The 25,152-nt window shown below is 42.8% G+C and overlaps 2 protein-coding genes across 10 annotated transcripts in view; one reads left to right on the forward strand and one right to left on the reverse strand.

Moving 5' to 3' along the window:
• Nucleotides 1-1,088: 1,088 nt before the first annotated feature.
• SNAP23 (synaptosome associated protein 23) lies at nt 1,089-17,852 on the reverse strand. Of its 2 annotated transcripts, none has more exons than XM_035112320.3 (8): nt 17,586-17,852; nt 10,611-10,719; nt 10,209-10,250; nt 9,717-9,765; nt 8,088-8,205; nt 5,576-5,725; nt 4,751-4,895; nt 1,089-3,882 (listed from the first exon to the last, which is right to left on the reverse strand). In XM_035112320.3, exons 2-8 carry the CDS (start codon nt 10,665-10,667, stop codon nt 3,817-3,819), a joined length of 627 nt encoding a protein of 208 aa, XP_034968211.1. In that variant the 5' UTR covers nt 10,668-10,719; nt 17,586-17,852; the 3' UTR covers nt 1,089-3,816. The 2 variants fall into 2 exon arrangements, with proteins under 2 accessions (XP_034968211.1, XP_034968218.1); XM_035112327.3 differs by having other exon boundaries at nt 17,590-17,785.
• A 1,113-nt stretch (nt 17,853-18,965) lies between these two features.
• ZNF106 (zinc finger protein 106) overlaps nt 18,966-25,152 on the forward strand; it is a 44,830-nt gene continuing 38,643 nt past the window's right edge. For 4 of the 8 annotated variants that reach the window (XR_015950165.1, XR_015950168.1, XM_060273652.2 and 1 more), the window contains exon 1: nt 18,966-19,159. The gene's annotated coding sequence lies outside the window, so the exon portion shown is untranslated. Of the gene's footprint in view, nt 20,473-22,948; nt 23,217-25,152 lie in introns of those variants that run through there. The other 4 variants (XM_088670214.1, XM_035112263.3, XM_088670221.1 and 1 more) reach the window with 4 other exon arrangements.

Genomic DNA, 25,152 nt, shown 5'->3' on the forward strand with positions numbered 1-25,152 from the left:
CCATTATGCACATTAAGCATATATTCTTCCCCTTCCCCCACCATGTTTATCTTCTACTAGCAAGTGAGGAGTAGGGATCAAATAAGTATGCAGGAGAAAATATTTTACTAAACAGGACTATATGGATCAACTGTTCCATTTGGGGGAGAGTTCTGGTAAGATTAAGCCACTCCCACAAAACTAAACTAAAGAATTGCACATAGCCAGTGTGACACTAAATTCTTAGAAATTCCTCAGAAGCTTGACAAACTTCAGGGGTTATGCTACTTGACACAAATATATGGAAAGGAGAATATCTGAGGCTTTGTTGTCGTTTAGTCGTGTCCGACTCTTCGTGACCCCATGGACCATAGCACGCCAGGCACTCCTGTCTTGCACTGCCTCCCGCAGTTTGGTCAAACTCATGTTCGTAGCTTCGAGAACACTGTCCAACCATCTTGTCCTCTGTCGTCCCCTTCTCCTTTTGCCCTCCATCTTTCCCAACATCTGGGTCCTTTCCAGGGAGTCTTCTCATGAGGTGGCCAAAGTATTGGAGCCTCAGCTTCAGGATCTGTCCTTCCAGTGAGCACTCAGGGCTGATCTTCAGAATGGACATCTGTACTTCCTCTTTTGCTACATAAAATATGTTGTTTTTAGAAAAGGCTGCCACAGCAGCAACAAAGAATAATTCAGTTAGTTCTGATTAGAAAAATCACTTGTAGCTTACTCTCTAAAGTAGGCAACAAGGTAGTACTAAGTTCGATTTTCAATGCTAGTCAGCATTACAGTGGTACCTCGGCGTACGAACGACTCGACAACCAAATTTTTCGACTTACGAATGGGGCAAATGGCCGCACGCTTATGAATTTCTCGACATCCAAACGGAAACCGCGGCAGTTTTAGATAGGGTTTTTTCGACTTGCGAATTTTTAGATGGGGTTGCTTCGACTTAAGGATTTTTCCGTTTCCAATGCATTCCTATGGGAAATCGCGTTTCCAATGGCGCTTTTTGACTTACGAATTTTTCGACCTACGAAGGTGCCTTCGGAACGGATTAAATTCGTAAGTCGAGGCACCACTGTACATGTGTTTTTGAAAGAGACAGGCAATGCAGGCAACCATAAGTTAATTTATTCAGTCCAGCAAGTAGAAACCTGAGGCATTCGCTTAATTACAGCTTAAAATGGGCAATCTAGAAAGCAAAAAAGAAGGTATAGTTTGATGTAGAGCACTATGCAGTTAAAAGCTATTTAAGAATTCAAAGTTTCAGTTATAACACAAGAAAATATGCTATCCACATCCAAGTACTTTTTCACACTGCTGTAGTGTTTCCAGAGGCTACTGAACACATGTGCATTAGAAAGCCACATTTTCACTATCTGTGATGGTAGCCTGGTAAATCTGAAATTAACAGTAACAGTTATTACGGCACTTGAATATTCACCATTTTATTTCCATAGACAAGGTTTAGTGTGCGAACTGCCATTTCCAGCTTTGAGGATTGCATGTTTCACTATTACTAATACAATAAACAAACCGACAGTGATGTGCGCAGTTTCTACCCTACACAGCTAGAATTACCACCTCACCCTTGTTGACAGCAGGTTACATGGAAGACTGAGCTTTGTCTTAATAAAAAAATTATGGCTCAGTTGGAATTGACATGCAGAGCGGTAGAAAAATGAGGTATCCTCTTGTCATCTATGGGAAGTGGCAATACAATGAGCCAATTTGTTTTAAGCTCTTGTCTGGCAGCAACCACCACAAGGCACAGCTATTTACTGGGCAGTCTTTTTACAAAGAAAAAGCACTCAGAAACTGTCTACATGAACTATTTTTCCTTCTATGGAAGGGTTGGGAACTACGCTCCACCCTCAAATTATGATCAATTTATAATTTCTACATATGATAAAAAAAATCCAGCTTAAACATATACAGCAGCACAAAGCACTAAGTACGTATCTCTTTAGAAAACAAAATGATTCCAATGCTGTTTGGTGAACTCTTAATTAGAAGAGTGAACTAAAACTTTCTTGAGAATCCTTGGAACTGTAACATTTTTTGTTGAACCAGTCCTCTAAGAAAGCTAAATCAAGCACCTTCATCCTGAAACAGAAATGAACTGAAGGTTATATGCTAAGCACTCACTACAGAAGGCCTGAACAACTTGCAACCCGTCAAATTAAATGTAGTCTAGAAGTCATGAATGGCAGTTCCTCATGGGCTTCAAGCTTTGCTACCTGCTTCAGGATTACACAACACATAGTTGATGGTGTACATTCAAGCTTGAGGGATCACAATTTGCAGAGCAAGGAATAACCTATAGCCAAGCCACAGCTTTAAAGTTTGTAAAATAAACACACATTCAGTCTCATGATAAGAAAGATAGAAGCAGCAAAGCTATGTTTCAATACTGACTTCAGTCTTTCACATATTTCAGTACAGGTTTGAAGCTTAACACGCATATGGTTCCAACTAAAAGATGACACAACTCTTATTTTGTAATGAGCTGCTGAAGAAAACCAGGTGAGCACACAACTGTAGTCAATTAAAAACAATTTAAAGAACTGAGTTTTATCAAGCCACGGTAGATGCAAACTCACTGTAACAACCATAGTTTTTGTTCTCATTGGAAACTAGATTGTACCCTGCTTTGGAGGTCTCTCTAGAAATCCTGTAAGTGTTTTGCTCTGAATAAATATCTCAAGATGCTGCTCTCCAGATGTTGGCTTTTTGGTACACAACTAGATTCATAGTTTGTGTAGGGAAGGATGAATTTATTTAGGAAACAGCATTACAAAATAGTTTTCACTCAACCTTAAGCTCTGCATAACTTTCCAAATGTTGCTTTTTGATGGAACATTTCGCAGATCAAAATCTCTTTTCAGCACTACCAGCGTCCAAATAATATGCAGCATTTACCGGAAAAGGAAAAGATGATTTCTGACAACTCATACAACAATTTGCAACAGAGCTCTTCACCTGGAAGTGTTTTGATTGGAATCCCGAGTTGATCATTAGGTGCTGTGTAGGCCCTTTCACCTCCCCTAGGTCCTCCAGCCACCATAAAGTATCTCTGGGTAGAGCAATGACTAGTACGGTTGGTGGCAAACACCCAGTCTTTCCAGAATAAAATGGGGGATAAACTCCTAAAATTTTTGTGAGAGTCCCATGTCCAACTATACAGGTTTTTTGTGTGTAGCTGGACTACTCATCCCCTTGGTATCCAAATGAGAATTGCTATGGCTCACAAAATGTAGTTCTCTCCTATATATATTGAATGTCAACAATGATGTGTTTTAAAGCCCCATTCTCAGTAGTAGTAGTTGCTGAACTACAAATTCCAATTATAAGAATATAAAATGCACCCCCATCCCACCCCATCATGTATGGCTTGACCATGAAATCTAGGTGTTTTGTAAACTAAGGTCAGCTTAAAGACAAAGTTCATGAAAATTACTCATCCACCATTTTAGTGATGACATGAAATATTGAGTGAGGTAATGACATTCACTGAATGCATCCTCTTCTGCCTTTGCTCAGTTGCCTCACACTCTACTATTCTACTGCAAAAGGGGGAGAAGGTACCATGGAAATATTTGAAGCCAGAAAACGAAACCCTGAGGATATATTAAAAAGAGTAAGGAAGCAAAGTCTCTGTTGTGCTATTTTCCTGGATTCTCAAATCAAGTCTGTATACAAGCAACAAAAGAAGCCATATGATGCATGTCCTGCTTTGTTCCCTCTTCTGAATCCTGCCATCTTTCTTCTTTGGAAATTGAGGTTTGTAGACTAAAATGGACGTCTTCAGTTGGATAAAGAATTGGAAGAAGGCTGCTAGTTTTCAATGAGTTTTTTGGCTCGTACATTGGCTTGCTCAATACGATCTTTGTTGGTTTCAGCCTGGAATACAAAATATAGCATAAGACTGCTACCGTACTACACTAAAAAGATGAAAACAAACTATATCATGCTGTGATTAAACCATTTCTTCAGGAGCTGGCTCAGAATAAGTTTGTTTGTATTACGGTGATTCAAGAGACAGACTAGTAGTTAAGTGGTAATTGAAGCCATCTGAGCAGAAGAGCCTTTCACTCCTGCAACTCATTCAGAATTTAGAGCAAATACCACCTACCAATGAAGATATGCTTAAAGTACTGGAAGGAATGTTTTGGACCCTGGGTGAACTGGTTACTGGCTGACTATTACACCAGCAGTTTAGGATTTAAGCTGGCTTCTAGAAGTGTTCTAGAAGAGCAAGATTCAATGCACTCATTTTCATCAATGAAGACCTAAAGGAGTTGGGTCTTATGTATCTGAGCCAACTTCCTTCCCCAAGATCTGTTGTATGTTAAGAACAGCAAAACCATGATGGAAGACAATCTTGGGACCACACTCCATATCTGGCACACCCTGCTTCAAGGAAGTCCAACCCAAACTATGCCAGTGTGTTTTCCAAAAGCAGCTAAATCTTCCTATTCAGTTAAGTTTTTATTGGCAGTAATAGTGATATAATCAAATTATTAGGAAAAATGTAGCACACATATATAATAAAGAGCAATGTGTTTCTGTTTAGACCACTTCTCTATCACTTAATATATTAAAATATATTTAAGTGGTGTATAGAAAACTAAAACAACAACAAATGTAACAAAAATACACAGTGTATCTACAGCTTAGCACTGTGGCCTTGAAGAATTATTAACTTGTCCACCTGGACACTAGATTTACCAACATTAAGACACCAACAGTTGAATTCTTTGTTTCTTACCTTAATGTTTATCTGGTCTATCTGCTGGTTTTGTGTATCAATTGTGTTGCCCATCTCCACGGCCATATTTTTCAGGTTCCCCAATATGTTTCCAACTTGAGTTAGGTTTTCTTCCATTTCATCTTCTCTGGCATCATTTGTTACCCTGTTGAAAGTATCAAGGGAAGCCAACATTGAGAAATCCCAAGTTCCTTTCTCCTGAATGTTATTGCATCCCACGTTTTCAGAAGTATTTTCTGCTATAGAGGTTTCTACGCAAGTTTGTTTGAAAAATTGAATCGGAAAGTGATATAATCCCCTAGAGACACTATAGATCAACTAGAAGTGTCTCGGAATTACACAGAATAGCCATGTTTGAATGATCAAATCAGAAGCTCTGTGAATCTCTGGATAGCCCCTTGGTGCAAAGTAGAAAAGATTCCAGAAATGGTATCTGGATAACAGCTTCTAGTTATAAAATGGGTGATTAATGGCTTCCAGTCAAGCCAGGATTCAGAAGTCAACTTTCATGACTTTATATTCTGAATTGTATGGAATCCATTAACTATAGTTCCTGCTTCAAAAGTAATGAGATGCTGTGGTTAACTATGGCTTCTTGGCTTGTTTCCTCCACTCACACAAAGGGAAAAGTGAATCAGGAGCATGGCAGCTGTGTGCAACTGCATAGAGCTTATGTATATCCTGGCTAATGAAGCAAAGATTTGATTGTGTGGACCAAGTCAAAAGGTTTGTCCTCAAGCTTTTCAAAATGCAGCCACTACTATTGCAGAGAAAGAAGCATTTGGTCCTATAAATATTCAGGAGTGGGCAGGAGAAGTATCTTACCGTTTTATGTAGCCTCCAGTTGTTGTTCCTCCCGAATTCTGTTGCTGATTGTTTGCAACACGCCCTGGTTGTTTAGACACTACATGATTATTCTCCATACCATCACCCCAAGTTGTCTTGTAAGCTCTACTAGTCTCAAAATTCTTTGTTCTACAAAAAAAGCCAGACCGCACATTATTAGATCAAAGATATAAAGTTTTAACAAACCCAATGTGCAATACAACAAGTAATAGAAAGGACTGTTTCATACATGACAGAGTAATAGCCCCAGGTTTGCCACAGAAGATGTATCCCATAGGAAGATGACTTCCTGATGTGTTTTCATGTTTTCATATACACATTCTTTACATTTCCACTGAGCTTTGTGTGTGCACCAAAAATGTCATATAGCAAGTGAATTTAAGACATTTAATTTCACACTGGAAGCAATCTTATACAAAAATAAAAACAACAATTTTATTTTACTAAAGTTCGTATGTTATATTTAAATCTTGGACTGCTTTGGTATCCGAGCTGTTTTCTTACACGTCAGCCTCATTGTTGCCACTAATGGCTGCTATGTTAAAAGAAAATCAACCAAATTACAGTCTAAGACATAGGACTACAATGCGTGTTTAAGAAGAAATAATGTACGGTATAATCTCCCAGCATTATATTTTTGGACAGATGAATGGAGTATCAGTAGTTCATAATTTTAATACAGTACAGTGACACCTTGTCTTGAGTCTGGGATCTGTTCCGGAGCACCGGACGCTCGACAAAGCGCCGCTCTGCGCATGAGCGGTTTTGTGCTTCTGCCTATGCACGAAGCACAATTTAGCACTTCTGTGCGAACGGCGAAACCAGAAGTAACCTGTTCCGGTACTTCCGGGTTTGCTGCGGACATTCCAAGAAATGGTCGCTAAATGGGGCGGACTCACAACAAGGTACTACTGAATTGGATGACCAAATGCAAATCATCACTAGAGTTTTTAACAAGTTGTATGTAAGATAATGATTCACGGAATAGTAAACATGAGGGATTGGGAATCTGTGGTCCTCCAGATGTTCTTGGACTCCCAACTCCCATGAGTCTCAGTCAGCACTCAAGCAAGATAGGAGCTGGAGTCCATCAAAATCTGGAGAGCTATAGGTTCCCCGTGCAGTTTTGGAACTTTATGTGAGCTAACGGTGACTAGAAAACCCCCACTGTTAGCTTTTAGTATCATTTCACAATATTCCTCCAACATTTTCCCCATTGTATACAATCCAGCAATTTTCCTGAAACAAAATCCAATAGATTTACAACCAAATATCACCCATAGTATCATCCTAGGTTGATATCAGGTTTATGAGGCCAGAACAAATAGTTTAAACACAATCTATAAGCGACATAGCACAGATACAAACACAACTACGGACCATCACAAAATAGCTTGCATGTTAAGACAGCATGCACATGCATATATGCACCCAGTTAGAATATCACCTTCAGGCAGCTGGTTAACAGTACAGGCTGCTTCATAAGATTGACCTTTTTCTAAAGTCCACTTTGACCAGTTAAGCGAATCCAACCTCTGCTGCTAAATCTTCATTTTATTAAGCAAGGAAAAGTGGGGTGGTTAGGAGAGAGAATGAGAAAAGAGTGAGCAGTAAGACCAGCAAACAGATAAATAGTTGTTAGCAAACAAACTATTTCAAAAGTACAGCTGAGATTATGTTTGTGTTTAGGGGGGGGGGAGCAGCTTAACCCTAACACAGGGAGAAGGAAAAAACGATTAAGACTGCAATCCTCGTCTAATCAGAAGAAGGTCCTACTAAATTCAATGGGGGTCACTTCCTTGTAAGTGGGGTTAGTACTGAAACTTAATTCTGCGAGTGCTGTATTCACTACTTGTGTTAAGGCCAGACCATCCCAAAATTACTAGAAGGTTATATTGTCCCTCTTCCTCTGCTTAAGTAAACTGAAATAGATTCCATAGATCTCTCCAATGTGCATATGTCAAAAAAAGAATATTTAGAACTATCACAAAAGCTCTCAAACAAGCTAAGCACTCTCCAGGAAAAAGGAGTTAGAATATGATAGCAAAAGGAAGAAGAAAACAGGTACGGTATTTAGAATGTATATCTTACTCCTGCCTGCCAAGCTCTCAAAGCATTTCCAAATATTCCTTGCTTCTAGTCAACCTACTCGTGTGTGTGTGTGTGTGTGTGTGTGTGTGTGTGTGTGTGAAATCTGTACCTTAATGATACCAACCAGGTATTATTTTAACAAAAACAATACTGACACTGTATTCAATAATGGTAACTAAGGTCATCCAAGCTTTTATTGTTACTTTATTCTTTTGCCCTTACACATAACCAGGTTCAAGGATACTAAAAAATTTAGAACTTTCACTTAAACTTGGGGAAATAGTCTAAAGCACACCAGTTTTTTTTTAAAAAACTCCCAATCTTGATCTTCTGAGCATTTCTCAATGGCCTCATTTTTCCCCCTTGAATTTTGGAATTCATCAACCTGCCTTTAACTGACCTATTGCAAGGACAGACACAGAGACCACAACACTTGTTGAGCTCTGTCAAGTTCTTCTCGGCTTCTCTCATGTCTTTGTTTATCTGGTCCATTCCTTCTTCTATACGGGTTAACTGTTCTAAGAAAAGTATAAAGAAAAGGAATTTTAGAGAACATAAATGCTGCAATATGCTTGATCTTCAGATGAGAACTTTAATGGTTTGTGTTCAAAATGCTTCTTTTTTTAAAAAAAAGAAAAAACCAGAGGAAATGCATTAAAAAGTAACTTTGGAGTTGCAAGAGAAACTTTTTTGAATACCAATAATATGCAAGTGAATCACACCAGTATCCACACCTGGGTGGACTCAGGCCCCAAATATCTGAAAGACCGCCTTCTTTCCTACAGACACTCTCGGATGCTGAGTTCAGCAGAGGGGCCCCTCTTGGTAGTTCCTTCACCCTCAGAGGTTTGGAGTGGGGGAGCAAGAGAGGGCTTTCTCTGTGGTGGCCCCTAAGCTGTGGAACCTCCTCCCTAGAGGTGCATCTGGCACCTTCATTATACAACTTCCGGGGGGGGGGGTGCTGAAGACACACCTATTTATCCTGGATTTTGACACTTGAGGTGCATAGTTTTAGAACGCACCTTATTTTTAATTATTGTAATCTGTTTTAAACTGGTTTTAATGTTGTGTTTTAATGTTGCAACCCACCCTGGGATCTTAAGTTGAAGGGCGGGTAAACAATCAAACAAACAAACACACAATATTCATGTGCCTCAGGTCTCAAAACTGAAGTAAAAAAAAAAAAACACTGCATGCTGCACGCAATATACTTTAGATAACCCAAGCCATAATATTATCAACAAACTTATTCTGATCCAGCTCTTGAAGAAACCGTTGAATCACAGCATGATATAAACAGCTTGTTTTCATCTTTCTAGTTTAGTAGCAGTCTTATGCTATGTTTTGTATTCCAGGCTGAAACCAACAAAGATCGTATTGAGCAAGCCAATGTAAGAACCATCATTCTAATCGAATCGAATCTATCTATCTATCCATCCATCTATCTATCTGTCACTAGCTGGCTCTGCCACACGTTGTTGTGGCTTAGTCTGTTAAACTGGCCCTCAGAGTCCCCCTTCAGACTCCCCTGTAGGCCCAACTTTGGCTTAGTCTGTTAAATGGGCCCTCAGAGCCCCCCTTTTGACTCCTCCCCCCACCCCACCCCCCGGACTCATCCACTGCGGCCTAGTCAGTTCTTCCGGCTGGGCAATGCTGCAGCCTATTCATTCGGCTGGGCAATGCTGGGCCTTGTTGCTGCAAAAGGCCGTTTTCAGTTGGTTGCCGTGGAATTTTGTGATGCCACTGATTGTATGCAGCCAATGGAGACGCTGCTTCTCCGTTCTATTTCCCAGCATGCACTTTTGGGTGAGTTGTGTGTTCTGAAACACAGGGTTTTGGGTTTTTTTACGTGGCCCACGTGTTACATCTGTCCACGCAAACTGTCTTATATTAATCTCGTATTTGCATGTGATGTTGTGTCAAAATTTCAGCACATTCGGTCAAGCTGTTTTGTAGATCATTCAAGCTGAACTAACACACATTCTATATATATATATATATATATATATATTACACATGCACAACTCACCCCCTTGTTCATCTAGCAGGGTGAGAGTTTTGATTCCTGTATCTTGGGACTGTAAGGAAGAAAAAAAATGATAGGAGATACACAACCAGTAAAATCTAATGCTAGAATTGGGCACAAGTTTGGACTACAACAGGTCATTCTACAGAGTTTCTAGTGAAGAGTACAATATTTGCATTAGTACCATGTAAACCTCAAGGAAGTCCATTTTTTGTGATAAAAGTATGTTCAGAATCTTGCAGAAGTTGAGCAATTCAGATGCAAGTATCCGACAGCTAATCAATTTTGAATTTGAACCCTAAATACAGCAGCAATGCAAATATTTAAAGTTGCAAAGCTGTTTCACCCATAGTCATCAACTACACATGCCTCATAATGGCACCCACACGCTTTAAAAATAGCAACAGCTGGTGCCAGAACTGCAGGAATGAACTGCTCTCAAACATTTCGATTTGTTCTTCCTCATCTCTCTCTCCCGCAAAAGCTTTTCCTTACCTCAATGGCCATGCCAAGAATTCTCCTTGTGCTTTCCAAAGACTAAAACAAAAAAGAGATTTATTTTCAGCCATATGGACTTATAAAGACATTTAGTAATCACACTATATACAGAGTTTCATGTAACTGAGCATGATGTTATATTCCTGAATCTGAATAGATCCTACTAGGTTATATTGCTCATTTCAAATAGCAATATTCTGAAAACAGTATTTTTGTTTTCTAAATTAAAAGCTTGACGTATTAAGAGAGGTTTCTTCTTCAGTGGTACAGAAGCCATTTTGGACAGCAAATCTCATTTACTATGATAGGGCTTCATGCATCCTAAATAGCTTTCCTTAATATGAGGTCTACTTTCCACTACACAAGCACAGGAGAAAGAGAATAATCTAATGTAATTACCTCATCTGTAACTTGATGGGCTCTCAGTTGAATTTCATCAGGCGACAGCTCAGCCATGATTAACACTTATTTTCTGATCTCTGACTATACACAAACAATGGTATTTCCTCTGTAACAAAGAATACATTATTTACAAGCAAAATTCTAATAAATGTCAAATGATACAAGTGCTCTAAAGAGGTGGTAACACAGTTCCTATTATATTTACATTCAGCTCAATTCTCAGGTCTCAAGACAAGGAACACACAATTTAAAATTGCAATATCAATCAATAACTGGAATATATAGGGAAAAGCCATAATGAAATAGCCCCTATTGGAGATATGCTTATTGCTTAAAAGGTATAATTTAGTAAAAGCAGTTTCCATTCAAACTGGCACCTCGGTCAGTAAGAAGTTTAAATGAGGTTTTGCACTTTTACTTGATTAGTGAAATGAAGGAATGAGAAAAAACCAAGTTTAGCCCAGCCCCAATTTTCAGTGACCTGATCAGGAAGAGAACTATAATAGCTGGAATCAAGCAAGCCACAGATGACAAGTGTAACCCATTCACCCCAAAGCAAAACACATTCGTCCTGGAATCATGTACCAAGTGCAGCAGCTGGGACCAAACAAAGAAAATGACAGGCTATAAAGCCCCTGCCTCATCCACATCTTAACACTCCCTAATTCTTTGCTCCTCACTTTTAGCCTCTGTAATTCTGAGCCCTCTAGACGTTTTGCTCTAGTCTAGTCCAAGCAGCAGAATCGAGGAAGGCAAATATGTAACTGTTTTAAATGGTTTCATTTCTGTTGAAACCATTTAAAACAGTTACATATTTGTCTTCCTCGATTTACCTCGAGGAGGTAAAATTGCTATGTTAACCGACAAGGGTGTATCTGGAAGGGAATGGAGAGTATGGAATATGCAGAGGCAGAATGACATAATTACCCACATGCAGAAAGGATGTTTCCCATTTTCCACCCCAAACAAAAATGAAGTTTGTTCTTCCATCCTGGAGTCAGCAGGTATTAATTACTGTTACTCTGCCTCAGTTGTTTACTATCTTAGGAATTTGAGGTTTGCTGGCAACAGTGATTTCAGCTCTTAAAACACCCTGGGTTTCCCCTTGATTTTTAGCACTGTGTTGTTAAGACTTCAACGAAACACCCCCCCCCCCACTCCCTCTTTTTCCTCTTATGAAACATTATAAATGCTAAACAATTTAAAGCTGAATTTTATTGCCGTAATCCTAAAAAATGAACTACTATTCCTTTGTGCAATGCTATCTTTTTCAGTTAGTATCTTATTCAGAAGATATAATTTTGTTGATTTAGGGTCCTCTAGTTCTTGAAAGAGAGAAATACCAAGAGGGAATCAAATCACAATACCCTATAAAAATTACATTAGCAAGCACTTCCCATAGAGAAAGCATGGCCTCCCTAAAAAGTTGCCACAATCACAACTTTCAACAATAAGGTAAAAAGGTAAGGTAAAGGACCCCTGGATGGTTAAGTCCAGTCACAGGCGACTATGGGGTTGTGGTGCTCATCTTACTTTCAGGCTGAGGGAGCCGGCGTTTGTCCACAGCCAGCTTTCCTGGTCATGTGGCCAGCATGACTAAACCGCTTCTGGCACAACGGAACACTGCGACAAGTGCCAGAGCGCACGGAAACGCCGTTTACCTTCCCATCGCAGCAGTACCTATTTATCTACTTGCACTGGTATGCTTTTGAACTGCTAGGCTGGCAGAAGCTGGGACAGAGCCATGGAAGCTCACCCCATCATGCGGATTTGAACCCCCGACCTTCCAAGAGGCTCAGTGATAATGATAATAATGACCACAGTGATAATAATTCAGAAACAATGTCATATCTTCCTCAGAAGCAATAGGTTCCTCTGAAAATGTCCACCCATACCTAGCATATTACTTCCAAGGTGGCAGGCAATTTTAATGGGTCAATAACATCAGTTAAAATTTGGCTAATTTTCATGTAGTGCACAGCCCACAGCATTTTGTCACAGCTCGTCACAGCTCTTTCCTTTAAAGTTTAAACCATTCTACTCCCATCCTCTGAACCGGACACAAAAAATTCCATTCTCCATCTTTACCTTTACATTCCTCCTCAGTTCTTCCTAGCTTGTCTTAGCTTTCCCGATATGTTGTCTGGGCATTTTAAAAACCTTCCCCAGATATGCATGTTGACTATTGAATGTTAAACATTTTTAAAATAAACTTTTTGTTCCATTATGCTCTCATGACTCAGATTGTTTTGGTTAAAGGAGGTTCCTTACATCTTGCTGCATGTATCTGACATGGTCTGGGACTTGAACAATACAAATTTAACTAAGAAGAGCATCAGGAATATTTAGCAGAATATCACAAGCAGAGATTTTTAAAAGTTGCACACTTAAATCTCATCAGAAGCCGAAGGAGCCAAGAATTTTGCAACACATTATCTACCAACAACATTTGTGGTATCTCTAGTACTCTTTTGAAGCAGAGAAGTTATTTCCCTATTACTTTACACTGACTAAAAAAATAAATAAATGTGAAAACAAAGACACCACTCAACATCTCTTCCTGTCTTTTTTTTATCAGCTTCCTAAATATGCTACAAGGACAATAGTGTTATTGCTGCTCTTTCAGATAGCACAGTAACAGCATGTTGATTGCTTTGCTTGCTTAACACTTGAAACACCCTAAATACTACTTAGGAAGGCCTTCTAGAGTTAAGTAACAGCAGTATCTACTATCTACACTACAAATCAAAACCTCCAGAGTTTTCAAACTACCCTTCCCAGAATATTTTTTTGAAAAGCCACAACAGGTAAACCAGTATAAATTTGACTTCATTTTGTAGTTTGCTTCTGCTTTGTTGTTCAAAACTTTAGTAGTGGTCACATTCAAAGATAATTTGAGAAGAAGAATGTGTGGGTATGAACATTGTCTTGGAGGCAGTTTTCATGTATTCTACAGCAAAGGAACTCCAAATACCTGCACCTACGTTAGAGAAGACCCAAAGACCCAAGTTACAGAAGCAGTTCTGGAGACAGCTTTCATACAAAGGCAAGTATGTTACAGTGGTGCCTCGACTTACGAATTTAATTTGTTCCGAAGGCACCTTCGTAAGTCGAAAAGGCCATTGGAAACACGATTTCCCATAGGAATGCATTGGAAACGGAAAAATTCGTAAGTCGAAAAATCCCTATCTAAAACCGCCGCGGTTTTCCCCCGTATGTCGAGACATTCGTAAGCGCGCAGCCATTACCCACATTCGTAAGTCGAAAAATTCGGTTGTCTAGTCGTTCGTAAGTTGAGGTACCACTGTACTTGATTTTATCATTGAATATAAGAGTAACTTTCATGAGCAAACAGGTCTCCATAACCTAATATAATCCAAAATACAATTAGTTGTGTAACAACTAATTCCCCACAAATTGGCTTCTTCTTAGGGAGGAAACTTCTTTTATAAATCTGTCTCAAGTGACTGCATACTTTCATGTTAATGTAAGGCGCTCTCTCTCAACTTCTTGGTCCCAAAAATGAAACAGCGCAATAGTGTTAGAAGACAGCCAATGCTGGAATTACTAAAATCCTCTGTAATGAATTCCCCATGTGATATTAGCAAGCATTCTGTTGCTAAAGATCTATCTTTTGTATTGATATTCATGGTGCCAGAAGTGAAACAGCTCCTCACCAGAGTAGTGGTACCTCTACTTACAAATAACTCTACTTACAAATTTTTCTACTTACAAATGGAGCTCCGTCCGCCATCTTGGATGCGGTTTAGATAGGATTTTTTTCTACTTACGAATTTTTAGATAGGGTTGCTTTGACTTACGAATTTTTTCTCCCAATGCATTCCTATGGGATTTGACTTACAATTTTTTTCGACTTACAAATGTGTGTTCGGAACGCATTAAATTCATAAGTAGAGGTACCACTGTATAAGTACTTCCACTTGCAGGGGAATTACTGGCAATTTTAATTTATAAATGCACCATTCCATTTCACATCACTTTTAATCCCCTCCTGAGTTTCCTAAACTTTGTTAAGAAGTTACTCAGTAGTCACAAGCAACTGCTGTGCAGAAAGAAAAAGAGAACCAACTTTGGTAGCATGCACTGTGCAAAGGGGGATTGGAAACATGTGAACATAGTGATTTGCATCACAGCCTATATCTTTAAACAGAACACTTCCTGAGTAAATATCTTTTATTGCTTTGTGACTTACTCTGAAGTGTACGAGAAGCAATTTTGAGATATAAAGAATGTTATTAGAAAGGTTATTTAGGTTAGTTGGAACATTGATGCAATTCTCATGGCAGACCTCACGGCTCAAGTATTTTGTATATATTAAAACTGTAAGTAGGATATGACAATCAGCGCCATGGAACATCAAGTAATTCCTGGTGTTCATTTTCCCTCTCTAAACTGGGTCTTAAAGGCTGAATGCCCTGAGGCTATTCAGTCCCCCTTTTCCCCTCAGCCCATTACCTTCCCTCAAAACACTTAGCCTGAAAGTCTGGAGACTCTCCAGCTTGGCACTCAATGCAATGGAAGGGTTGTGGCTAGAAAGGAAAATTGCTACATCCTCTATGCATGCATAAAGTTGCCTTCAACATCCACAAGGGGCTCTTTGGATCCCAGTCCTAATTGTCAAGATGAAACAGAACGGAGTATGTATGCATCTATGGTAAGTTAAAAATGTATAGAGTACTATTTGTAGTATTCTTAAGAGTATGACTACATTAAGAAACAAGAGCAGGGAATAAAACTCAGGAATGGCAAATGTTGTGGGGGTGCTAGCATATGAAAGTAAGCTGATAGTCCTGGGTGCGTAGGCCTGCAGACTACCATAACTCTTAAGGAGATAAATGTGCATAGTAGCAAGAGAGACCAGTACTATGTGTGAACGAGACCTCAAGTCATACAAGAAGGCAAGCTTATGGCAGCCTTGTAATTTCCTGATCATCCCTGGAAACTGATTACCAGGGATTCCTGCAAGCAACTTTTGTAGGGTTCTGAAAAAGCTGTGCTTGCTCTATATTTCACTAGCAGCTTGGCTGCTGCATGAGATACCAAAGCTGATGGCAAAGATAGTTCTCAGAAGGACTATGAACCAGATGGAGAATAGCCAACACAGCCTAGAATAGTTTATAATTGTACTGAATGGGTAGAGGATGAGGGGAGACTGCTCTTTGATCAGACGTTGCTGCATAGGGCTGTGCATTCAAGGGAGGAGGGAGCATGTTTACATATAATAGTTAATAGTTATCTCTATGTACAAAAGACATGGGGTGAAGAGTAGAAAAAAAGAAGTGGGAGGAGTTAGAAAAGATCAAGTAGAAGGGAAAATGGGGAGCCATATGGGAGAACAGATTAACAGGAAATAGCAAAGAGTAGAAAGCATGAGCAGAAATGAATTATTGGAAATAAGATGAATAGGTCCATATTGCCCAATCTACTTCATGTACCTTACCAAAGATTCAAGTTATATAATGTTCTCAACATTATGAAGATGTAAAGGCTTTCAACCTAGTGTTGGGTTCAGATTTGGACAATATATCCTTTACTAGCTTTTCTTCCAGCCACTCTCACACTGTCCAGTCATTTGCCTTCTGCTTCTTGGGCAAATGTGGACCACTGCCCTGATGTAGAGAATGAGTGGAAGCTGCTCTCATTGTCCTTGACCAGGCATCCCCAAACTTCGGCCCTGCAGATGTTTTGGACTACAATTCCCACCTTCCCCGACCACTGGTCCTGTTAGCTAGGGATCATGGGAGTTGTAGGCCAAAACATCTGGAGGGCTGCAGTTTGGGGGTGCCTGTCCTTGACCATACTCTTGGACTGTGTATGTACCACACTTCCCAGGATTCTTTGGGAGAAGACATGTGTTTTAAACTAATGGCATGTCTTGGAGAGGGCACGTTAAAAAGCAGAAACAGCAAGGAGGAAAAGGACCAGCAGACCCTGCTTTGGTGTGTGCCTTTGCAGGTGTCCTACACTGACCCCTGAGTGAACTTTCAATTGTAGAGTATACTGTGAATGATAAAAGTATGCCTTAAACTCTATTTTCCATAAACCAGCTACTATTATTACTCTGAAATGCCTACTCACTTGTTTTATGTACCCTCTGCATGGGAACGCCCCTAAACAAAAGTTACCTTCTCCATTAAGTGCCTTTCCATTCTAAACCACCCTCAGGAATTAAGTGCTCAGAAAAAGGATTCATTCACACCTTATGTAATCCTTTTCCTGAAGAAGTGTGCATGCACACGAAAGCTCATACCAAAATATAAACTTAGTTGGTCTTCAAGGTGCTACTGAAGGAATTTTTTCATTTTGCTTATGTAGTAATGATATACAGGTAGCATGAAATATAGGGCAGCTCTGGGGAGAGGAAGCCGGTTGGCCACATTCCTTCACGAATCCCTAACTCCCCAGACCAAGCGGGGCCTGGAAGGGAGGCCAGTCCCAGGCAGGCATCCCGGAAGCCGGGAAGGGGCGGCAGGGCAGCTTCGCCCGCCGAGGTCCCTCCGCTCCCGGGGATGCGAGAGTGGCGCTTCTGCCTCTCCCTCCCTCCTCGCCGCTTCCTGCACTATCCGCCTCCCCCTCTCTCCTTCCTTCCTCCCTTCCTTCCGCAGGGCTCCTCATCCGCCCGCATTCCTGGGCCACTCGCCGCAGATCCTCGCCCAGGTTCAGCCTCCAGCCCAGCCGACCATTATATATAGATATATACCCTGTACATATATGTATGAAGCCGAGAGACGCCCACCCGGCCCCTTCCTTTCCCGGGCACCTTGAGCGCCCCACCTGCCTCCGGCACCCTGACCTCGCTCGACCTCCCCTTTCGCTCCCCTCCGAGCCGACCCCGCACTCGCACCTTCCAGTGCACGCCGCTGCACTCATTCACACTTACTCAGCGAGCCTACTTCTCCCCACCCCCGGATTCCCCGCCACCCCCTCCTTGCTTTCCCTTTCGAGGCTCACCCACACGGCTTCGGAGACGACCAGCCCTCGCCCTCCTCTCCAGCCCCGCACCCGGGAGCTCGGGCCTTCCGCCACAGGTCGCTCCGCTCTGCCTCGAGTCTGCGGGGGCCCCTTCGCTCGGCCAAGCCCCACCCGGGCTACAGTACTTCCTCACAGCCTCCGCCCTCTAGTTCCTCCTGGACCGCCGAGGTGTCGCTTCCTCCCTCCTTGACAACAACACCCGCCTCCTCCGCAACCCCCACTCAGGACTGCACTAGTCGTTTCCGCTTCGAGTTATTGGTGAAAGCTAGTGACTGTCAAACTTCGCGTCCTCCTTTCGCTTTCCAGAACACCAATCACTGTTTGGTTTTCTGCATTCCGTTTACATCTGGCCTCGCTTTCTATAACCTACCCTCCCAAACTTGTGCACACATACCTATAACTCTGGGTAACGCTTCTTGCATCTGACGCAATGCACAGTAGTCTGCAAACACTTATGCTATAACAACTTTGTTGATCTCTCAGGTGTCACAAGACTCTTTATTTTGCTGCCAAAGACTAAAACGACTGCTCATCTGGAGAGTTGTTGTTGTTTTTTGGCTGGCGCTCTCCTTTCCTCTCCTTTAGTTGGTTATGGATTCAAAGTGCCAAAGCCGGTGGCAATCATTGCATCAGGTCAGATACTGCGGTGGAGACGTCCTTGCTTTTCCATTTAAAGGCTAATCAAAGTTTAGGTTTTTGAGAAATGTGTCTACCTCTATGATCGACATATCTGAATTTTCCAGATTCTTCTCTGAGCATAACAATATGATAATAAACAGACTTAAGCAAGGAATAAAGAAATCTCCTTAAAGTCCCATGTACTGGCTGGAAGAGGCAGTATAGTATTACAACTTTCTCCCGCTGAAGTGCAATAAATAAAGATTCGTGCGTTAGCTTTCAGGTTTGTCTGCGCACGCAGGTTTTTTATTATTATTCAGCTGAGTTTATGTTTAAATAGCTGAATTCTCGGGGATAACAAGCTTAGTCTCCAAGACAGGCTTCTTAGTAGTAATCATAATGTCTAATTCCTGTATATGGCTGCATTTCAGGGAGCTTAGAAAGACGTCCCACTGTGAACTGCGTCGGAAGGGCCTCGTCCCAACTAAGGATCCATCTCTTACAACCTGCTCCCGCGCATGGCCATCTGGAAGCAACGCCAATCGAGTTCAACAGAAAGTGCCCAAGTTCCGCCTCCTCCGCGAGCAAAACTACAACTCCCGAAATTCCCCGCGTCCTATGGCCATGGCCACAATTTTCTCTCGCAAGAGTCGTTTCCCATCGGAAACAGCGCCGCCGAGTCGGGTTCTGTGAGGCACGAAAACTACTCTTCCCAGAATGCAAAGGCGCGTAAGATTTGGGCTTTCCGATTGGCTAAATCGATGGGGCGCTTCCTGCGTTGTGGCGCGGGTCTCTTTCGGGTCGGCAAGTGTCCGGAGGAGGAGGCGGTACCGGGGAAGGCGGCGGGGGCGGCGGCGGCGGGAGGGGGCCCTGGCCAGCCCATCTTGCTGGGCGATGGGCCTGGGCTACGCAGCGGGGTGAGGAGGGTACGACCTGTGAGTACTGAGAGGTGGACGGCTCTCCAGTGCGTGGGGAGGAGGAGAGGCTGAGATTAAGTGCAGGCACGGCGACAATGTAGATGGGGTGGCTGTAGGTCACGAGTATGCGAGACCTACAGCTCCGGTTATTTATGAGATGGGGCAGTTCGGGGGAACCATCTTAAATGAAGTTGTTAGGGCTGCCGAGCACGTAAGGCTGGAGGGCAGCGTGCAAGCAGCCTTTGCGCGAGATTTTGTACTTTTGAAGCACACATTGGAGGACTAACACAAAGCCCCACTTGTGGCAGTAAAAGCCTAACCTAAAAACCTTGTTTTAGGGCGTGATATCGGAGACATATTTTTTCTTGCATTATAGCTTTCACAACTTGCACGCACCATGCAGGCAGCATTGTAATTAGGAGCATCCTATAAAGTATGGGGGGGCTAACTATTAATGTATACATTTTGCATACCATTTAATATGTTGCTGCAAATGGGTATGTTGGCATCTGCTAGTGCTTCTTAAACTGTGGTGTGGAAATTTGGGGCACTTTCCTCAGAGTTACAATGTTCTCTCTACAGTAGAGAATAATGCTGAAGATGCCGCCACTTTATTTTAAAAATAAAAATTGTATTGGCTGTTGGGAATACTTCAGAGGTGTAGTTTTTTCAAACTTCCATAATGATGTTTGACACATTTTCTTGGATCATTCTAAAAAGTGTTTGTGTGACTTTTAAGCCTTTCAAGAGTTGTTCTATGTAACAGATATGAATGCAGTCCACAAAGAACAAATTAGAATAACCCTTAGTACAACTTAATATGTATATATGTAGTTTGTTTTCAAGCATGAAACTGGTAATTGTAAATTATGACCCAAACTTAAGAGTTACTGTGATATCAAGTCTTAATGTCTGGGTTGGTTCATATGGGGAAAGGCAGACACTGAGGCATTGGGTTCCTCAGCTGCATAAGGCTTCATAGGTCAAATCCAGCACTTTGAATTAGGCCCAGAAGTTATCTGGTAGCCAGTGCAGGATTGGTGTTCTGTGCGCAGAGCATCTTGCCCTGGTGAGTGGCCTGGCCACCAAATTATGCACCAGTTACAGTGTCTGAACTGTCTTCGAAAGTAGTCCCTTCTATAAAACATTGCAAAAGTTACCAGAGCATAGACAACAGAAGTTAGGCTATCCCTGTGTACATAATCTGGGTCACCAACTGAAGCTGATGGAAGGCACTCTGCACCACTGAGGCCATGAAAGCATTTGATGGGACAACATTTTCCTTGAAAGAGAAGCCAAATCTGCTATTTATTTCCAGCATACAGTTGCAGGTAGGATCTGATACTCATTTGGAGCTGCTGCAGCAAGTCCCTGGAAAGGGTAGCTGTGGTGGATGGGCCTGTCTGGACCATCTTGCTGGGTGATAGCTTCTGGGTGAAGTTAGGAGGGGCACGTTGCAATTCTGTATGTAGCACAGGAGTTCTTAATGTGGTGTATGATTTGGTTTTGTGGTCTGCTGCAGAAGTGGGCATTATGGCTGGTTTTCTCCACTAGGTTGTGTACTGGTTGGAATAGACAACAGAACATTTGCTTATGTATACCGTAGGTAGGTAGCCATGTTGGTCTGCCGTAGTCGAAACAAAACTAAAAAATTCCTTCCAGTAGCACCTTAGAGATCAAGTAAGTTTGTCATTGGTATGAGCTTTCATGTGCATGCACACACTTCTTCAGATACACTGAAACAGAAAAAGTGTGCATGCACATAAAAGCTCATACCAATGACAAACTTAGTTTGTCTTTAAGGTGCTACTGGAAGGAATTTTTTTATTTTATTTACTTATGTAGTTTGTTTATTACATTTACAGTATATCCTTCCTTTCTGCCCCTAAAGTGACATACATGGTTTCACCACTCTATTTCATCCTTCTTACAAGGAGTTAGGTCAGACTGATTGGCCTGAGGTCACCCAGTGAACTTCATGGAACTGTTGTTTCCACAGTGCTGTCAAGCTGGTGCTAAACATTTCTCTGCTTTCCTTTAGACTACATCAATGAGGTCGAGAGGGGGGTCTTGTCAACTGGGCAAGCCAGGACCTCCATACACACTGCCCAAGCTTGTGCCCTGGAGAGGTCACTTCTGTGGTTCTTCAGCAGTTTGGCTTTGCCCCTGGAGGCACACTCCATTGTGTCTCTAGACCAGGGGTCAGCAAACTAAGGTTCACGGGCCAGCTCAGGCCCAATTGCCTTCAGGATCTGGCCCGCGGACTGTCAGTGGATCGGCGTAGGGATTCTATTCATTCGGGCTGCGCCATTTTTTTCTGCGCCATTCCATTCCCCCCTTTTCCTCACACTGCAGCGGTGCCTCCTCCCTCCCTCCTCCTGTCTTCTCCCTGCCCTGCCTAGAGGAGGAAGGGGGCTGGGTTGAGCTGGCTGAGTGCCATTTTAAGCAATCCCTTTCCTGAGCCAGCCCTTTTGCGCCGCTCATCTTCCTGCTGCCCTGGTGCTCCTGTGGGCCAGAGAGTGGAGCGGATGAGCTCTGCCTACCCACGAGAAGCAGCAGCAGCGGTGGTGGTGGCAGCGGCGGCAGCCCCAGGGAAGGTAAGCACAATGGGTGGGGGTTGGGGAGGTGGACTACTTGCCCCCCTCACCTCTTCTTTCAGCCCCCCCCCCCACGTGCTACTTCTCCGGCCTGCCACAAGGTCTGAGGGACAGTGGACCGGACATTTTTTGCCGACCCCTGCTCTAGACAGATAGATGCCAGATTGAGATTGAATCCTGACAAGACAGAAGTACTGTTTGTGGAGGACAGGAGGCGGGCAGGTGTGGAGGACTCCCTGGTCCTGAATGGGGTAACTGTGCCCCTGAAGGACCAGGTGTGCAGCCTGGGAGTCATTTTGGACTCACAGCTGTCCATGGAGGCGCAGGTCAACTCTGTGTCCAGGGCAGCTGTTTATCAGCTCCATCTGGTACGCAGGCTGAGACCCTACCTGCCTGCGGACTGTCTCGCCAGAGTGGTGCATGCTCTAGTTATCTCTCGCTTGGACTACTGTAATGCGCTCTACGTGGGGCTACCTTTGAATGTGACCTGGAAACTACAACTAATCCAGAATGCGGCAGCTAGACTGGTGACTGGGAGCGGCCGCCGAGACCACATAACACCGGTCCTAAAAGACCTACATTGGCTCCCAGTACGTTTCCGAGCACAATTCAAAGTGTTGGTGCTGACCTTTAAAGCCCTAAATGGCCTCGGTCCAGTATACCTGAAGGAGCGTCTCCACCCCCATTGTTCTGCCCGGACACTGAGGTCCAGCGCTGAGGGTCTTCTGGCGGTTCCCTCGCTATGAGAAGCCAAGTTACAGGGAACCAGGCAGAGGGCCTTCTCGGTAGTGGCACCCACCCTGTGGAGTGCCCTCCCACCAGAGGTCAAAGAGAATAACAATTACTAGACCTTTAGAAGGCATTTTAAGGCAGCCCTGTTTAGGGAAGCTTTTAATGTTTGATGGATTTCTGTATTTTAATATTTTTTTGGAAGCCACCCAGAGTGGCTGGGGGAACCTGGCCAGATGGGCGGGGTATAAATAAAAAATTATTATAATATTATTATGCCAAACTGGACTGGGTCCACCACTCACTACTTCCTAAAAAGCGCTGTGGGGTAGGTTTGGAGGTTCTGCCTCCATGGCAACCATAGGTCCAGGACATATGCTGGACTTGGTTTTTTTGTTCTGTCCAGGAGAAGAGTGATCTGGGTTGTTGTTGTTGTTTAGTCGTTTCCGACCCTTCCTGACCCCATCTTTCCCAACATCAGGGAGCATTGGAGCCTCAGCTTCACGATCTGTCCTTCCAGTGAGCACTCAGGGCTGATTTCCTTAAGAATTGGGATAGGTTTGATCTTCTTGCAGTCCATGGGACTCTCAAGAGTCTCCTCCAGCACCATAATTCAAAAGCATCAATTCTGGGTATGGAGGGGCAATATACGGTCCTTTTCAACTCACAAAAGCTTCTAACCTCTGAAAAGGTGTGGGACATCCACCGTTGAACCAAGGTGGAGCCAAAAGTTTTCCTGACTGCCCCAGGTGAGTTTCCGACTGCTTCAGCCTTTGATCCTGTCAAAGTCCTGGTCAGTCCCTGGAATAACCAGTGTAGTGTAATGGTTAGAGTGTTGGATTTGGGTCTGGGGGACCTAGATTCAAATCCTCACTGTTCACTGTCTCTCAGCCTGACTGACTTCTGAGGATGGTTGGGAGGATAAAATGGGGGGAGGAAGAACCGTGTAGGCCACCTTGAGTTCCTTGGAGGAAAGGTGAGATATAAATGTTTTATTTTTTATTATATAGGGAAGGCCAATGTGTTATACATGGGACTACCTTTGAAGAGCCTTTGGAAGCTGCAGTTGATCCAGAATGCATCAGCAAGGATTTTAGTGGCCACATAACCATTGCAGGACCATGTTACATCTGTTCTGTGTGTTCCAACTGCCAGTTTGCTCCAAGGCACAACTCAGCTTATTGATGATTACCTTTAAAGCCTTAATGCAGGGGTGGGGAACCTCAGGCCTAGGGGCAAAATGCAGCCCTCCAAGCCTCTCTACGGTACCTGGTCCTCAGAACTCTCCCCAGACCACATCTCTCACTGGCCCTGTTTGCAACCCCTTGAGTGTTTTTGCCCACCTGAAATGTGTCCTTCAGTCTGATAATGCTTCCCTCCATGGGTGATACAAAGGGTGTCTAGGACCTTGGTTACTGTACAAAGGCAAAATTTACATTTGTTGCTCCTTCCACTTTTGCCTCTGGCTTCACCTGCCACTGGTATGTGGCTCCTGGAAGGTTGCCCAGAAGGAATGTCGCTGTTGGTCTGAAAAAGGTTTGGCTGGCCGGCTGTAACGGCTTGGACCCAGGATTCCTGAGGGATTGCCTCCTCTCATAGCACTTTCTCTAGGAAACTGGTGCCCTTCTTTCATTGGAGGAAAGCCTGTGCCTTGGGGTTCTGCCACCTCTTTGCATAGATTTCTTGTTCCTCTTTTGAACCAGCCCATCCTCACTCCCTGTGCTGCTCCCATTGCCCAAATGGTCCTTAGTTTCCTGGCTTTGCCTGCTGTTTCCAAGCAGGTGTGGCGCCAATCCCCAAGGCCTTCCTGATGGGAGTGTCACACCTGCCAGGTAAATGGATGAGTGAGGTCACCTGGCTCACAAATAGAACAAGGGGGGCCCTGCTGCACCCCTCTTTTCTTCACAGGCATTTTATTCCTCCTGTGACCTTCTCTGGGTGACATGAAAGAGCCCTTGAGAACTTGATTCTAGACCAGAACCTGTTGCCTCTTTGAGTGCAGTCTGAGCGGTCCCTTTGCAGAAAGAAGCTTGTCCTTGCCTCTCATAGTGACAGCCAATAGCAGCTGACCTCAGCCAGTATTTTTAGCCTTCTCCCATAAGTGGCTGCAGTTGATTGGGCAGCTGACGGGAATCCTTTTAAACTCTTCTTGTGATCATGTATAGTTACTCTGATACTCTAATTCACCAAAGCAGGTGTAATTTTAGATCCGCTTGGTAAAAGTCACTTTAACGGAGTGTGCTAAGTGATGCTAAAAGCTGGGCCTACTCTAGTGACCTTGCTGTGCCTATTAAGTATTTGGCTTCCCAACAAATTCCAGAAACACCAAGCCAATTTTAAGCAATATGCTAAACAAACAGTGAGCATTAATTCATCAACTACAAAGCAATGCTCACATAGAATATTAGGCACAGAGAGCAGGTTATAGCCGACAAGGAAATCTACAATATTCCGTATAAGGATTAGCACCTCCCGCTTTTAAGAATACTCCCAAGTTCCTTTTCACATTAAAGTAAGCTTCAGAAGTTTAAAAGGATGTTTATAATTTTGCTGCTTGACTGCAGTGATCTTGAACGGCATTCTTTTCATCTTAGAGTCATGAAAGTTATGCCATAGCTATTGAGGGTTGGGCTTTCCCCCCTGAATAGATGCTTTAAAGTTTTCTGCTTGGAGTGGGAGACACTT

This window comes from Zootoca vivipara, chromosome 1, assembly GCF_965207765.1.
Source record: "Zootoca vivipara chromosome 1, rZooViv2.hap1.1, whole genome shotgun sequence".
Classification (NCBI taxonomy): domain Eukaryota; kingdom Metazoa; phylum Chordata; class Lepidosauria; order Squamata; family Lacertidae; genus Zootoca; species Zootoca vivipara.

Excerpts from the sequence above, each read along its gene's own strand:
- SNAP23 (XM_035112320.3), bottom strand. The coding sequence starts at position 10,667 with ATGGCTGAGCTGTCGCCTGATGAAATTCAACTGAGAGCCCATCAAGTT. Across the intron at positions 9,766-10,208 it reads TTCTTGGCATGGCCATTGAG|TCCCAAGATACAGGAATCAA; the intron begins GTAAGGAAAAGC and ends TCTTCCTTACAG. Across the intron at positions 3,883-4,750 it reads TAGACCAGATAAACATTAAG|GCTGAAACCAACAAAGATCG; the intron begins GTAAGAAACAAA and ends TTTGTATTCCAG.